General features: G+C 38.3%; 1 protein-coding gene across 3 annotated transcripts in view; it reads left to right on the plus strand.

The window, feature by feature from the left end:
* The first annotated feature begins 6,669 nt into the window (after positions 1-6,669).
* The window catches only part of pitx1 (paired-like homeodomain 1), a 41,498-nt gene continuing 30,624 nt past the window's right edge, over positions 6,670-17,543 (plus strand). Inside the window, exons 1-2 of one of the 3 annotated variants that reach the window (XM_085995650.1) lie at positions 6,670-7,092; positions 10,795-10,858. In XM_085995650.1, the coding sequence (XP_085851776.1) occupies positions 7,039-7,092; positions 10,795-10,858 (118 nt within the window). In that variant the 5' untranslated portion in view covers positions 6,670-7,038. Of the gene's footprint in view, positions 7,093-10,791; positions 10,859-13,302; positions 13,379-17,543 lie in introns of those variants that run through there. The other 2 variants (XM_085995649.1, XM_085995651.1) reach the window with 2 other exon arrangements.

Genomic DNA, 17,543 nt, shown 5'->3' on the forward strand with positions numbered 1-17,543 from the left:
AATTAGGGATGGGCAATAAATGCTGGCCTTGCCAGTGACGCCCACATCCCATGAATGAATAAAAAAATTACACACAGAAATTTATACTAATAGTTCATTTTACTAATTATTGCAAAACATAAAGACACACTTAATTTCTTTGTGTGCTGAGCTGTAAGGTTTCCTGGGCCACTGCATGGGAAGCATTTTCCTTGGCTGGCAGGAAAGCAAAGGAAAGTAAAGTCATGATAGCATCATCAAGGTGCGTCAACATGATCGTATTAGTATCCGTTCATGGGCAGATCACCACAAATCACAAAATAACAGACAGTCCTTGAGATTCTTAAAGGGAAACTTCATAAGGATGTTCTTCCACAAGTTAAGACACGTTACTGGGCAGTGTAGTGTATGTTTTATCATGTATGTAATCCTGCTATATCTGACTTGGATGTGCTTGATCCTGTGGTAGATGCTGAATTTGTAAAATGGGTTCAACTTTGTCAAGTACCTTTGCAAGTTAGTTCATATAACATTAATTGGATTGCTCCTGTGTACTGACAATTTCACATCCTCAGAAAAATCTAGTAAATTGGTACGATGCAATCTCCTGCTTGTAAATCCATACTGCCTTTCATGACCTTATTTGTTTTTGATCGTATCTGGGTTATGGTTCTTATAATAATTTCTCATATTTTTATTGCTATTGATGTCTGGCTAAGCACCCCATAATTACATTTTTTTTTAAGTGAATTACATAATTAATTCTTATCTATAACTCTGTCATCCTGTGTGTAGAACAAAGATGAATTAATATTTTAAATACAAAGTCATTTTATTCCAACCCCATAAGCAATCCCTTACTTCTAATCCTCTAAGCAGCCAGTTTATTAAGAATTAATTGTCAATTAGTAATGATGAATCAGAGAGTCAGGTCAAGCCAAGCTCCTCTTCCCCTCATCCCACATATGCACACAAAAGGTAGCAACAAGTTCAATCACATCTTCATACTGCTAAGGACGTTAAAAAATAAAAGCGTTTAACCCATAAGTTTTGCTATTTCCTTTTCATTTCAGGATCCCCGTAAGTCAGTTTAATGTCGACCAATAAAGTTACTGGAGTTTCCCATTTAGAAAGTGAGGGACAAGGTAACAGAAATACAGCCAAAGTAATTAACAGCTCAGAAGGAATTGGGGCGATACCCAAAATGTAGAAATATTGAGTATTTCATTCAGAAATGACACAGACATGACCCTGGAAATTATGAGCTGGTTAGACAGCCATCAGTAGCAATAAAAAACTAGAGATTATTTTAAGACACATAACCCATATATTTGAGCCAAAACCAATTATGAGTCGTGAAAGGGGACATGGATTTACAAGCAGATGATTGTACTTTTACAATTTACTAGATTCTTCTGAGGATGTTAAAATGGCAGTAGACAGGGGCAATCCAGTAAATGTTATATAAAGACACCTGACAAAGTAGCTCAGAATGCAGAGAGATGAGGGCTTACAGAATTGGTGAAGTGAATAGAAGACTGACTTGACAACAAGAAAGCCGTATCATTATAAATGGATAATCAACAGAGTTGTAGTGGAGCAGTTGGGCTCCCTGGAGATTATTGCTCTAGTTGATATCATTCACAATCTGCACAAGTGACCTTGATGAGATCAGAAGCAGAATTACAATGTTTGCCATTGACTCAAGTATGCGTGGGAGGGGGAAACACGTAGCAGAGGCAGATATTCGTTCAGCAGGATCTGGAGAGCCTCAGCAGTTGTACTAATGAATGGCAACTGGCATTTAAAGAGGGAGTCTAACCATTAGGATCCCTTTAAATAATAAAATGGTTACAAAGAACTATGATTCATTTTAACATCCTTTAGTTTTTTCTGTCCATTTCTGTTTATTTCTAGAATTTTTCTGTTTAAAGAGTGAGTTCTGATAAGATTGTTGAGGGAACGAACTAGAAGCAATTACTCTGTCTGGCAGTGTAAGGAAACTGGATTAACACACAGTTTAAATGGCATGATGGCCAAAGCACCCAGGGTTGATGATTGTACCCCTGTTGATGTTAATTCCACTCCCTAAATACTGGTAACTGCTCCAAGCCAGATCCACCAGTGAAGTCTTCAGCATTCCATGTATAAACAGAAATATTTAAAACATTAACAGAAGCAGGCAGAAAGAAACAAAAAGGACTTAAAATGAATTATTTGTAAATATTGCTGTTTAAAAGGAGTGCTGATGGTGAGTGTACTTCTTTTAAAGGGGTGTCAACTTCATGGAAAAGCATCTGGCAAACCTTCATTTGTTTACAAATGTACAATGCAATGGTGTAAATCTTATGAAAATGTATCACGATGTAACTCATGTATAATGTCACTGTGATGGATATGACACACAATACTTGTGACTCTTCTCCCTCTTAAGCAAAAGATTAGCCAAATCATCAAGTCATAGCACAGTACTTCTTTATGTAAATGTCCATAATCTCTTCAGGATTGAAAAATTAGATTTTATTACAAAATAAATGATTGTACTTTAATGGGACGGTTGTAATCGGAGAGTGAGGTTTGCTAATGTTGAGGAGAGAGAGCAAGGCATCTTTTTCTTAAAAGAAAACATGGTACAATGAAAGAAAGACTTGCATTTATATAGCACCTTTCATGCCCACAGGATGTCCCAAAGTGCTTTACAGCCAATTAAGTGCTTTTTGAAGTGTAGTCACTGTTGTAATGTAGGAAAGCAAATGAAGAAACAAACTGGCCAAATGAAGAAATGTGAGGCATACTTTCCACCCATAAAATGTTAGTAACCCTATCTTTAGCAGATTTTAACATCCACCAATTAAATTGATGGCTGAACACAACTTTCCTGCAGGTAATTTAGTAAAATTTTAGTTTTTCACAAGAAATTGCCATTTAACCAAAATTGCCAATTAACTGATGAAAAGTTCAATAATCCAGCTATGGACTGCACCTCAGCAAAATCACTCCATGGAAATGGAGAAAATCCTGAATTATCCACAAGGTTCAGTCTTCACATAAACAGTCAATCTCAGTCACAGAAAGCTGCTTCCTCTATTGGAAATTAAAAATTGCACAGCTGATTTTTAAACAAATCTAATTTCTACATTTAAATGGTGCAGGTCCCACACAAACATACCTGGAAATTACAGTGGTGTTGCACGAATATCTCCAGATGTATAACAGTTACTTTGTGAATAGTTTCAGTAATTTAGCTTTCATATAAGGATCAAGACCAATACATAAATCATGTTTAAAAATTCTAAACTCATAACTATGGACCCTGTATGCCCTTTGTTGATTTAAGAATGAAATATTGCAAATGTTGTGGCAATATTATGATTATTGACAGTCACACAAGAGCCAACATGAATTTATAATTCGGACCTGTTGTATATATTTCTATAAATTTATGATGATTTGGAAATCAAATTAAGTAATTATTACTTTTTTTTTTAATGCCGATTTTATTGCATCCATGACATCACTGCAAGGGCTCAATCAGCAACCTCCCTCCATGCAGCTGGAGCTTGTCCTTTTATTAGAGGGTGGCCAGCAGCCCCAAATATAGTCGCCTCCTTTGTTGCACCTCCTCTAGAAAGACCGTCAACTGTTTAGCATTAAAGGGAGCAGTATTGCCCAACTATCTCCATTGTATCATTGTGAATAAATAGTCCACCACCACAACTTCCCCTTTAATGGTGAGCTGCCGCCTTGTACGGTTTGTTCCCTCAATGGATTTTCCAATCCACAGGCCAAGCTCTCTGGGCCAGTAGCCTGCTCAAATTAGGAGGAGCCACCCAATCACAAAATTCAGCGCGGCTTGCCCCGTGAGCTGTTACTGTAGGTGAGCGTACGCTATGAGCCATACTTACAAAATCAAGGCTAATTAAGTATTGACTGTGCTGATACTGCTAAACTTGCCTTTATTTGTATGAAGCGCACTGTGTGTTTACGAATGTTTTAAGTGTTATTGATAGGTGCTTTTTAGTGAATGTGAAATTCGAGCCAGCTAACATACTTTGTGTGACACACACGCCTCAGATACTTTATCACACGCTATGATTATATTGGACATGTGCCAGCTACAAAACTTTTAATTATATAGATAGGATAGAGAATGTAATCTTATTTTATACAGTATAAAGTGTTACATAATTTGTTTTATAGATATTCAATGTTAATTTATTATTCATTATATTGCTACAGTTAAATTTATTTCATATTTTGTTAATAACATTTTATAGGTATCGTTTTGATAATTTTTTGATATGACAATAGATTCATAATTTTGATCAGTTTTATTATATTCTTACTGTTAAATGGATCTGTATCCATTGGGTTGATACTATCTCACATTCATTATTTGTAGTGAAGAAACATTACAGCCAGCAGAGAAAGGGTACTTTTGTCTATTAGCCTGACTTTGATTCAAACCCAAGTCACAGAGGTAAAAGGACAATATGTTAACAGTGTACTACTCAGTCCCCTCTCTGTGTTATATTTTTAATGATGTATACTTATTTTTTATTAATTGTGTGTGCATGCCATAAGTCTATTGTGCAACTAATTTAACTATTGCGGAGTATATCAATTATATCCCTTTATGGTTTTAATTCAGTCCCTTATAATTAATGTGAACAAATCACTTCCACCCTGTCCATGATCCTGCAGTACAGGATCCTATGTGACTGTGACCATGGTGCGCTATCCCTTCTCATTCTTCTCGACCGGTCTGCAGCCGTTGGCATGGTTGTCCACACCATCCTCTTCCAATGCCTCTCCTCCATCGTCCATCTGGGTGGGACTGTCCTCGCCTGGTTCCATTCTTGTCTACCCAGTCATAGCCAGAGAATCACCTGCAATGGTTTCTCTTCCCACTCCCACACTGTTACCTCTGGAGTCCCCCAAAGATCTATCCTTGGGCAGCTCCTCTTTCTCATCGACATGCTGCCCCTTGGTGACATCATCCAAAAACACAGCATTAGGTTCCGTGTGTACACTGACGACACCCAGCTCTACCTTGCCACCACCTCTTTCGACCACTCCACTGTCTCTGATTGTCACACTGCTACTCCGACATCCAGTGCTGGATATTGGGAACACCAAAGTCTTCAGTCCCCGCAACAAGCTCCGTTCCCTAGCCAGCAAATCCATCCCTCTCCCTGGCAACTGTTTGAGGCTGAACCAAACCAATTGCAACCTTGGTGTTATATTTGACCCCGAGATGAGCTTCCAACCATATATCTACTCCATCACCATGACTGCCTAGTTCCACCTCTAACATCACCTGACTCCACCCCTGCCTCAGCTCATCTGCTGTTGAAAACATCATCCATGCCTTTGTTACTCCAGACTTGACCTTTCCAATGCTCTTGAGCCGGTCTCCCACCTTCCACCCTACATGAAATTAAGCTCATCCAAAACTTTGTTGCCCATATCCTAACACGCACCAAGTCCCATTCACCTATCACTCCTGTGCTCACAGACCTACATTGGCTCCCAGTCCGGTAACACCTCGATTTTAAAATTCTCATCTTTGTTTTCAAATCCCTCCATGGCTTTGCCCCTCCCTATCTCTGTAACCTCCTCCGAGATCTCTGCGCTCCTCCAATTCTGGCTTCTTGCACAACCCTGATTTTAATCACTCCACCATTGGCGATCATGCCTTCAGCTGCCTAGGCCTAAACTCTGGAATTCCCTCCCTAAATCTCTCCTTGTTTACGACACTCCTTAAAACCTACCTCTTTGACTAAGATTTTGGCCATCTGTCCTGATGGCCCAGTAATTCGGGTCCCAACACGTGAGTACGGACGGGCTACTCCGCTGTGCATCAGTGCAAAAGTAACAGTAAAACTGCCCGCTAAACCTGTTCAGTGGTTACATAAGATGAAGATATGAAATACAGTTTTATTGTAAAATATTAAATTCACTAATAAATATATAGCTGGCTAAAACAATCAGTGTTGCAGTTAGTGTTTATTTTATAAATAAAATTCAATTTAATAATGTTTTATATTATCTTATAATAGTGTACCTCAAAAACACCCAGGGTGCAAACAGCAAGGTGGTGAATCATTGGAACGCCATTAGACTGTGCCAGGACTTGTGAGATGAATGTTGCATCCATGATTCGTCCCTTTCGCTGAGTTCCTTATTCCAGTCCGGCTGTAAGGCTGCGTTGTCTCAGTTGGGAGGAAAATAATACCCCCACCCCCACCCACTCGCCACCTTGTAGCTCCCGATAGCCCGTTGAGAGCCGCACGAACAGAGCCCGAGCAACAAGTTTACCGCAGCCTTCTCTACCACAGGTGGTGTGTGTGTGGCATGGTGAGGTCGTTGGGAAAAGGAACGGGTGAAAGTATAAATACTTGAAACCTGTAAAGGGAGCGCTCCCTTCTTGAAAGATTGCAAATAAATAAACAAACAAATAAATAAACAAATAAAAGTTCGCCAAACTAGATTACACACACACACAAATAGAACAAGTTTGACCTTTCAACGAAGGTTTGTTTAGACTCTAGTCTCATAAAAGATTATAAAGGCTACATTTCAATTTATATTTAAACATAAACAGATGAAAGGTGCTCATGATTTGCATAAGGTTAAAGTGGCGAAGGATATGACTGCAACCGCTCTTATTGTGGGGGTGGGAGGAGTGTTGCCGGTGCTCAGGAAAACCCAATCTTTCCTCAGCCCGGCCTTAAAGAAGCAGCTCCGTCTGTGTTTTCCCAAACGTTTAAATTGCGCCCATTCCCTCTCGGTTATAACCATTGCTTCCAAGCGCACAAATCCGGCACTCACTCAACCCCCATACAAAAAAAAAGACATGCAGCCCTCTTGCAAAACCTGCGCTGACTGGGCACCGAGCCAGGTCCCATGGGTGGGGAGGCCTGACGTCATATGTCAGGCAAGGAGACAGCTGCCGACCCAGAGCAGCCGGACGGAACTCCGATCCCCGATTCAGCACTAAACCCATCCTGCTGCAATATCCAGGGGTGGGTTTTTTTTGCTTTATTATTTTAATTAATGTGGACTAACACGTATCAAGGATACCAAAGTTTCAGCTCATACAGATCAATGGTGAGTGCACAACTTATTCCTAACCGTGTGAAAGACAGAATGAGGAAATGAAACACGTGCGTTTGTACAAATGTTGCAATTTCTACCAATTAGGATGAATCACTGCGGGATCCTCGTGGAAAGATTCCCAGTATTTCCAAACAATTTGCTCCAAAGAGCCAGCACGCGATGTTCAGTGGTTTTGGAATGGAAGTAAAGGTCACGGTAAAGCAGCGAGTCTGAGCTTTAATTCATTCGCTGTTTTTAAATCTCTTTCGTCCCTTTATAACTTAAAATGTTGCTCTTTTCGCAAGTGTTTTGTCTGCTGTCAATAGAAATAGACATTATGAAGAGGTTAGTTTCTTAACTCTGAAGCTGGGTTGGGGCCGCTCGCCTCTGATACGTTGGCTTATTTCACACCGTGTATGAATGATGTAGAAACTCTGTAGTTTGTCAGACCTGCCACACACACACACACACACACACAACAAAAATGTTCGAAAATACAATTCCAGAGGGTTTACATCACGGAGAAGAAGCAAGACTCTGATAAGCAAACAAGGGGAGTAAATCATTTCTTGCATCGTTTTATTACCTCTTTTAAAAGGGGTAAACTTGGTTACTTCCTACATTGCGATATTTGTTTCAGACCAAACCTCGCCGAGATTTTTTAAAAATCGAAGTGTTGGTGTCAATCTGTAGGAGAGAGAAAGGCTTTTCCCCAACAGCAACATTACACATACACGGATTATAAACACTCAGCATGTACCTCGACTCAACCTGCAAAGCTACCGTCAAGCGTGGTTCAACATGTTACTGCAGTGATGATGTAAAGAAAGCGAGCAAAATAAAATAACATGCATAGTTTAAAATGCAATATGTCAATATGGGGTTAGAGCAGATTGCAGACAGTCACCGATTCGCACTTACAAAAAACGCACTATCATAATTATAACCCGGGACAGATCCAACTAGAGGATGGGTTATGTTTAAGTGACTGGAATTAAAGGCAGTCAAGACTTCAGATTGTACTCCGAGAGATGAATGATGTTTCTGTCTAACAGGAGGCAGTTTCCATTTGCTCGTAAACCTAACCAAACATTTCCTTGGTGTTGAGGTAAACAGAACCACCTTTGGTTATAGATTTTACCAATAATGTGGGCCGGGTGTGTGCGTGGATCAGTCGTTATCACGGGTTATTTGCGCTTGACTTCACTAAATATAAAGGAATTTAGTTTGCAAGATTTACGTCAAAATAGGTGTTTAGTGATTCTCTTTTCGGCAAAGCCTCGGAAATCGAGTGCGCCAGAATTGACATTGGTCTGTGAAATCGTCTTTAGTAATGTTTTCAATAGTAATTTGTAATTCATTTTTAATTAAAGTATTCAGTATTTAGTAAAGTAAGGTATGTATTGCTGTGTTATACAGCAACGCTCTCGAGGCAGAGAGAATCTGTAACTTGCCAAATAAAACCCCAACACTCCAGTAAAAAAAAAGTTAGCGATAAGGGAAGAATCGCCCCTTTAATATAATTTAACTTTGGCTCTGTGAATGATATATCTATGAATAATCAATTGGTGTTTTCTTATAAACGCGTTACCAGCTTGATTCTCTGTGAGTTTAATTATTTTCCACTGTAATGTATTTCCACGTATTTTTTTACAATGCGAATTTCATTATTGTAAATAATTTAAATAGTTCAGTTTAATTTAGCAAAGGTCATTTTTTTGTTCAATTTCTGTCTCCCATCAAATAGGGGAAACAGCAAAATCTCGTTCACAGTACTTTTCAAAATACCCCTTTATGCAATGTTTTAGAATTATTTTAGTGGAGTCCGGCAAAGGATTTCCATGAACTATAAACTACAACATCTTACAAGAGACAACTTTCATGAAAACTGTTTCACCTTGAACAGTGTCTTAAAATAACCATCGATAAACATTATATTAAACAACTGACAACCATTAAAACTAGCAATGGACAGCGATGCGATTTGATGAAACATTTCTGTAAAATGCTCAACAGCCAGTTCCTAAACACCAGCTCTATGACAGCGATGGAAACTCCTGACAGAAGACCGCATAAGTACATGTTCAGATATGGGTGTATATAAAAGAATGCAATTTTTCACGGTCCAAGCCTAAGATCATTTCCTACACGAAATATTATTGTTAAAGAATTTATAACAAACAACTATTATATAGAGATGTATTTATTGAAACCTGCTCAATAATAGTTATAGAATGAAATGTAGTTGGATAGAAATGGACATGTTTAAATTAGACACATTTCAAGAACTTTAGTATTATTTAGAAACTGATATTTACAAATTAACAGATGTAGTCACTCGCATTTTCTAAATATTTAGTTACATTGTTTTTTGTAATAGTGAATTCTTTAACACTTATTTTTAAACGATGGAATGAATGAATGTGTTGCACATGTTCTTCAATAACTGAAATAGCGGACACACGACCATGTTGTGCGAGTCTTGACGGAAAAAATATTTTGTATGCACTTAATAAATAGCCATGTAATAAATAGCTGAGAATGATCTGGCGTTCGCCAGCAGTCAGGTACTGATTCTGTCTCGGTACCAACTCAGGGATGAAAAGGATGAAGGGAGAATCGGTTTCGAGGAAAATATTGATTTCTGTTGATCGTAGTATTCAGTTGAAACGATTTGTATCTAGAGTAACAATAGGGCCGATGTATTTGTTGCTTTTCTACTGTAGGGATACATAAACAGATACAGTACACTGGTGCTGTCTCCGCTGCTCCTAGTCGGCAGGGGGGAAACAAACTGGGATCTGAGCAAGCAAGCGTTGTAGTCAGTATCATCAAGTCGTGTTATCGGCTGAAGGAAAGGATTTGTTTCGCAAATTACCGGTAAAATTCGTTTGGTTCATCGCAGTCCTGGCACCACTGTTCAGTGCCTTGCTTATAACTGGGAACTCGGGGGGCCAAAGTACAAGGGTCAAATGGCCTGACTGCTCGACTTGCTAATGAACTATCACATCTCATTTTGGGGAGAACACTGCTTGCTGCGATTTTGTTTTACGTTTTTGTTACTTCGACTTTTCATCGCGGGTAGAGAAAAGAGTTTGTAGCCTTTGGAGCAGAGAGAAATCAGGAGGCCAAGAATATCTTGACAAAATCGTGACGAAACACAAAAAAAAGGGCTGGAATCTGCGGTCGGTATTCAGTGATTTGTGCACGGAATCTGGCCATCAGATATTCACACAGATTCCTTTGCCGAACACGGGCACCCCCAGGAAAATAATAGACTGCAACAAGCGGTCATTTGGCTTCTTGAAACGAAAAGCTGTTCATTTCGACCAATCGTTTCCTTGTAGATTTTTATTCTTACTGCCGCCAAACGCTCAGGCATGTGTCTGCTTCAAAACACATCCATGTTAATTCAAATAAAATCATTGCAGCAGCGGCACACACTGCAATGCGTGGAGGAATTTACTGAAATAACGCCAAAAACGAACCTATTAAAGTAACAGTAAACAACCATTGTGTGCCTGTCCGCTTACTTTCCCGTTTCTAACTGGTGAAATGCGCTGACTGAGGGAAAGTGCTGATCCTACACAATAGGCAGCAGTTACCCTGCACCTTAATAATTCTACACACTCTTGTTAGCAACCAAATGATGACGCTAGTTTCAGCACATTTCTCCCGCCGATGTATAACTATTTTGTGTGATTGTTTTAGCAGAGATCCAAATTCTGCACCAAACGGAAACATCACTCGAAGAGTTTGCCCTTCTGCGCAGATTCAGGTAAGGGACATTTCAAAAGGTTTCTTTTAGTCGCCTGTGTCGGGTGCGGAGGTTCTTTATCTTGGAGCAAATGGGAAATCGGATCCAGATTGAGCTCTGTTTTAAAAGCAAAATGCAAAATATTGCTACGGAATTCAGTCAAGTCAATTGAACCCTTATAACCAGAGTTCAGAAAAAGAGTTTATGAACAAACCATCCCCCTGAATCACGGCGATAATTAATTAACTACATGTTTAGTGAATTCTACTTATTAATTGGGATTGTTGGTCTTATTTTGTTCAAGATCCCGATGACATAGTAGGTCCGTGAGATGCCTTCAACGTTTGAGTAACGTGTATTTTAAAGGATGTTTTAAATATAGACAAACATCCCCACAAACGGACAGACGATTCATCCCAACCTCATTTGAGACTTGAAATTCAGAAATACCAACCATTAGTTTCTGATCTGTTCGCGCGTTTTGAAATGTGATATTGAAGAGTAAACACAATTCCTTTAGACTCTTTTTAAAGGCTTTCGATATGAAAAGATCATATACAGTATTACAGATGAGTCGACGGTTAACACATCATGTGTCATCTTCATATAATAAAAGTTAACACTAATTTTGTCCAATTGTCATTTTACAAACGCATGCTGATTGAAATAAAAAATCGCGACCAAATTAAACTATCAGAAATTACAACCACTTGTATAATTCGAGTTGTCATTTATCAATACTGTTTTAGTGCTGCACAGACCTGTCTGTAAGATTCATTACTTTTCCCCTTAAAATGCTAAATACCTTAATTTTATTTTTGATTAATACAAAAAAATAATAAACGCTTTATCAGGTCATGGTAACGTACAGAATAACCGAGTACATTTATAGGTTACACTTACTTGGCGATTCAAACAATGGGTGATCTAGACAACTATATATAAATCAATTGGAAATTGAAAAAAGAATGATTACTGCATCAGTTAACATTAAAGAGAGAGAATCTTGTTTTTAGTTTTTCGATTATTGCAATTATAAACAAGTAATGCAGTCTACACTAAATATCCATGGCCTCTGATCTCTACCATATTCTAAAGTTTTCAAATAATGAAATGCATTCTCAGGCTCAATGCTAATCACCTTCACCGTGCATGTGTTACAATGGCCACAGCTGTAAAAGTGCTTGAAGATCAAAGAAACCAAACCAAATATCTAGAGGAATATCCTCTTCCAACTCATGAACAAGGAATTCCAATAAAGTTTCAATAAGCAAAAATAAATTGCACACTAGTCATTTGTAAAGACTTCACAGCTTGACTGAAATGTTTGTCATTTACAATTGACTGGAATCATCTAACCAAGTTCTTTAGACCAGTGTGATTTAAACTTATTTAAAAATAAGATAGAATTGAAAAACTCTCCCCAACAGCTGTGAAACATTCAAAATGCTAGCAGATGCCTAGATGTTGTTAGTGTGTATATCTTTCTTACATTATCCTTAACTCATGGACATGCTTCTCTGTTAAAGTTCTGTTTCTTTTTTCCACTGAATTACATTTTATTTCAAAAGCCAAAATGTTTCACAGATAATAAGATAGTGGGAAATCTGCAATATAAACAAACAAGTGTCAGAAATCAAAATGTTATTTGAGTAGCTATTTCTTTCTTCAGTTTGTTTCTTCAATTTGAACGAACAACTTCAAATTAACAAATATTATACCAAAGGTGCTGTTGCTCTGTAAAAAGATTGCTTCCCACTCGCTCCTGCTAGTACTAAATATAATAATCTCCTGCCTTGTTCATTGATGACAAAAAGTATTAATAGACACAATTCAATGGATTGGCAGCCTGGCTATGTGCTCTGTGCTCTTTCATTCCTTTCCCCCCATTGTTAAAGATGTTTCTGCAATGCAACTTTTTTTCAGATTCAAGATGCAATAACTCACTTCCAATCAAATGCTGCAGAGTTTATGTGAAGCTGGTATGTCATTAATGCATTTTGATGAAATGGGAAAAGAAATACAGTTTCCTGAGCATGCCAGTCACCCCAGGGAGGGAGTCTTACCATCAGTACATCTTTTAAAAGTTAATCGCAAATTATGTTTAACTTCAACATCCATTTTGTTTTTTTTAAGTTTGTCAACTTCTGTTTTAGTAGCTTTGCTTAAGATGGAAGGAGGAACTAAGTGGGAGGAGTTACTGAACCCAGCAGTGTGAGATAGCTGAATTATCAACAGGAGATAATCTTGTTAATTCAGGCTTCTTCAGTTATTATGTCATTTCAAGTCTATATATTAATTTATCTCCTTCACACTGTTGGATGCAGTATCTCCTCCAAGCCAATTGACACATATAACCTCTCTCTTGTTTTATTCTGTCAAAAGGGGAGATATCTGTGTGCTTAGTGATGTCTTTCAGTCACCTTTGTTACCATGGCTTAATGCTTTGAAACTATTGGTTTTAGGCATCCAAGAAGCTGACATTTGGCGTAGAACTCGCCTGATGTGACACCAGGATGTTTTTCCCTGATAACATTATGGGTGAGAACTCTAGACAATATTTCTCTTCAAAAAGTTACAGGATGAAAACTTATAGTGACACATTTAAGGGGCCTCTATGCAAAATGTTTGCCCTTAAGCAGCAATTTTAAAGCATGAAACACAATAATAAAGGACAACTGAGGCTGCATTTATACTGCCACGTTGATGCAAAGTGGTTTTGGGTGAGCATCAATGCAAGAGTGGCAGTATAAAGCAGCCTCAGTTATCGCTTAGAAGACTGTCGAATGCATTAAAGCCCTAAAGTGTGAGATCCCCAGGAGGCGGTCTCACATCATTTTGAGTTCCCAAAGAGTACAGTATAAATTCAGTCTGAGAGGCACCAATAAGTGTATAGGTGCCTTTCTTTATAGCATTTTGTATTATTTGACAAGGGAGTAGAATGCATGACCCTCCAAGTGTAGAAAACACTAAAATGTTCTGAGATTTGGAGCAACTACAACAGTTTGAAAGTTGTGGTTCTATAGATCTTTCTAGTTCAGTGTGACATAAGAGCATATTTGATTTTGTTGCTTTTTCATCCTTGGTTTTTATAAATATTTTACTTTATTATTGCTTCAGCTCTGTTAAATGTATTTGTTGGCCGAGATTGGGATTATGGTACTGGTGTGAGATTAGGCAGAGTTTGGAAAGGACTGTTACAGATCTAAAGTTATGCAGTTTCAGTCCCCATTACAACTGTGCATCATAGAGTAATGAAACCAGACAGTAAAAGTCTATACTAATAAAGTCTGTTTACCACCCACTAATAAATATAATTGTTGCAGTTTATTTAATATTATGATTGGCACAGTCTCAAAGTGGATTAGATTGGAAAATGCCCAGGTATAACAATCTGTAGAAGTTGTCATGCCCACTTCGAAAACCAACGGTCACATTATCACTAACCCAATGCAAGATGTAAACAAGATACAAGACAGAAGCTGGGGCTCTGAAGTGTGGAATTAGCATGCAGTCCTTTCACCTATTGATCTAGGTTCTGATCCAGCCGAGACAACAGTTTTTTCTCTATATAACTCTGTCTGCTGCAAGGGTCTTAACAAAATGAGTTTGGGTGTGATTCAATCCAGTTCCTGGTGAATATGAGTTCACAACACAAACTACCCACAAATCAGCCTAAATTGGCATTAAATTGACGAGTTCAATCACAGGGCTGGTTAATGTAGGAAATAGAAAACCTACACTGGTTCAGTAGGAGAAAGCTCTTCTCAGGTTGGGTTTAAGGCACACTGAGTGAACAATAGCTCTGGTTTCTATGTGTACCAACCTTGTAAAGACATTATTTTTCAATGCATTTGCAATGTCACTAAATGTAGAATGTAGTTACTATTTCTGTAGACATTGTTAGGAGTTTGTATATGACCTGACCTGGGTGTGCTTGATGTTGATACTTGGTTGAAATGGTTTCCATTTCCTTGAACTAATATTCCTCACTTCAGTGAGTATAGAAAACAAATTTTCTAATTCTAGGTCTAAGATGCAATCTTATCATGCAACAGAAAGAGCATTAAAGGTTAGATTATAAAGCTAAAATCATAAACACTAGACTGGAAAGTAGGGATGTATTTTTATGTTAGTATCCTATTGTATATTTTATAACTATCCCTGTTGTTCTAACTCGTGGCTCTTCGATTTATTTTCTCCTGTCACTATTTTTTTAAATATTTTATTTCTCTCACTCTTTGTGCCATCTCCTGGTCAAAAGTATAGGCAGGCCTCCGATGATGCTACTGTTAAGCACCTTCTAGGTGGTGTGTAACGGTTCAGTACCCCTTGTGTTGATTGTGTTGCCTTTGCTCCGCATTTACCTGTTACAACAACAACAACTTGCATTTATATAGCGCCTTTGAAGTAGTGATAATGTCCCAAGATGCTTCACAAGAGTGTTATAAAAAAAAGTTTGACACCAAGCCACATAAGGAGTTATTAGAACAGATGGCCAAAAGCTTGGTCAAAAAGGTAGGTTTTAAGGAGCCTTTTAAAGGAGGAGAGCCGGAGAGATTTAGGGAGGGAGTTTCAGAGCTTCGGGCCTAGGCAGCTGAAGGCATAGCCGCTAATGGTGTAGCAATGAAAATCAGGCATGTGCAACAGACTAGAATTGGAGGAACGCAGAGATCTCGTCGGGTTGTAGGGCTGGAAGGGGTTAGAGATGGGGAGGGGTGAGGCCATGGAAGGATTTGAAAACAAGAATGAGAATTTTAAAATGGAGGCGTTGCCAGACCAGGAACCAATGTAAGTCAGCGAGCACAGGGGTGATAGGTGAATGGTATTTGGTGCGCGTTAGGATATGTGCAGCAGAGATTTGGATGACCTTAAGTTTACGGAGGGTGCAAGATGGGAAGTCAGCCAGGAGTGCATTGGAATAGACAAGTCTGGAGGTAACAAAGGCAGGGATGAGATCCAGAGTTATCATTGTAGAGAATCATGTGCATGAACCCAGATCCTGGCACTCTGTAGCACAGTACAGTGATGTTCCAAGGTGCTGCACTACTTCATCATTCAGTTGTTGCTGGATCCCATTTATGAAAGTATTTTAATAACTTCCAAGTGGCCAATTATAAAACTTCTATAAATATGCTGAAATCAATAAAAGCTAATGCCATTAAGACAATTGATGCTTTATACAGAAATCTTAATTCTCCTTGTTAACAAAATATCTGAAAATATAGTTATTTATATCGGAAATGTCTATCTTTTTTACAAGATTATAACTAACATTTTATTATTATTTACATAACATGTCTGAGAACCGCAAAAATATTTTAATATTATCTCCAAACTTGTTCTGCTACAAAGGTCATTTCTAAAATATGAGTGTCATTGTTAGTTTGTGACACATATTTTCGCTTTGGAGATGAATCTTAACTTATTCCCAATTTCATGTGTCATCAAGTCAGCCTCACTTACGCAGATATTTAATACATCCTCTGTACATTTTTCAGGAACGAAAATATAGCTTGATATCTGCAGAGAAGATAATACATAATAATTCAGCTGGGTATGCTCCAACATTTCTGTTTTATGTGTTAACTGATACTACTTAATAGAGCTAAAAATAAAGGTAGTATTGTGGCGTAGATGTAAAACATAACTATTCCAACCAACTGCGCCATAGTGCAGAAGTTATCATGGCTGCACTTACAACTGTGCCCAGTCTCAGCCATACTGTCAAGAAGATGTCACAGGGAAGGGAAAAAAGGTATAAATTATCAAATTGTTTTCTCTCTCATCCTCTTACACACAATTTAGAGACCACTGGCAGAAACTTGGGAGCATGTTGCTCACCAGCCTACCCTCTCAAAGTATAATGTTGTGGGAGAATCCAAAACTAGGATTCATATATACAAGATAGTTACTAATAAATCCAACAGGGGAAATAAGGAGAAATTTCTTTACTCAGAAAGTGGTAGAATGTGGAACTCGCTACCACAGGATGTGGTTGAGGTAAATAGCTTAGATGCTTTCAAAAGGAAACTAGACTAGTACATGAGAGAAAAGGGAACAGAAAGATATGTTGAAAGGCTGAGATGAGGCAGATGGAATGGGAGGAGCCTCGTATGGAGTCTAAACACCAGCACAGACTGGTTGGGCCAAATGGCCTGTTTCTGTGTTGTATATTCTATGTAATCCTATATGTAGCTTGGCAATACATAAAGTGGAATGGGAAAAATATATTTAAAAATTAAACATTTATTAATAAATATTTTCAACATTATTCGTCCTCTAATTCCCCATTATAAAGTGGGTGAGATCTCATGCACAATTGGATATTTCACTTTGCTAACAAATAGCACAGTAGAGCCAATGCACTAATAGAAGTTAAATAATGAGACTTGCTCTATGATCTTTTCAGTGCTTTCTCTCTACATTCAGTTTGTTCCACATTAGCAGTTATAGCTATTTGAGAGCACTTCTAAGGCATTTGAGGTATATTCACTCAACTGTTCAAACCAAACAGCTTATCAGGCGAATTAAATGATCACTGGCATTGACCGTAGTGACAGCTGACTTCTCCAGGGCCCAAGGGCCACTAACATGAAAGCAAGCTTTCTATTTCCTTACAGTATAATATTGCACAAGGACTCTGCAGCCCTCAACTGCTGCTGGTGGTGGAGTTATTTTAACCCCCTGCTGATTTTCTGTGTAT

Source organism: Somniosus microcephalus, chromosome 8, assembly GCF_052327205.1.
Source record: "Somniosus microcephalus isolate GS21.2 chromosome 8, FLI_Smic_1.0, whole genome shotgun sequence".
Taxonomy (NCBI): Eukaryota; Metazoa; Chordata; class Chondrichthyes; order Squaliformes; family Somniosidae; genus Somniosus; species Somniosus microcephalus.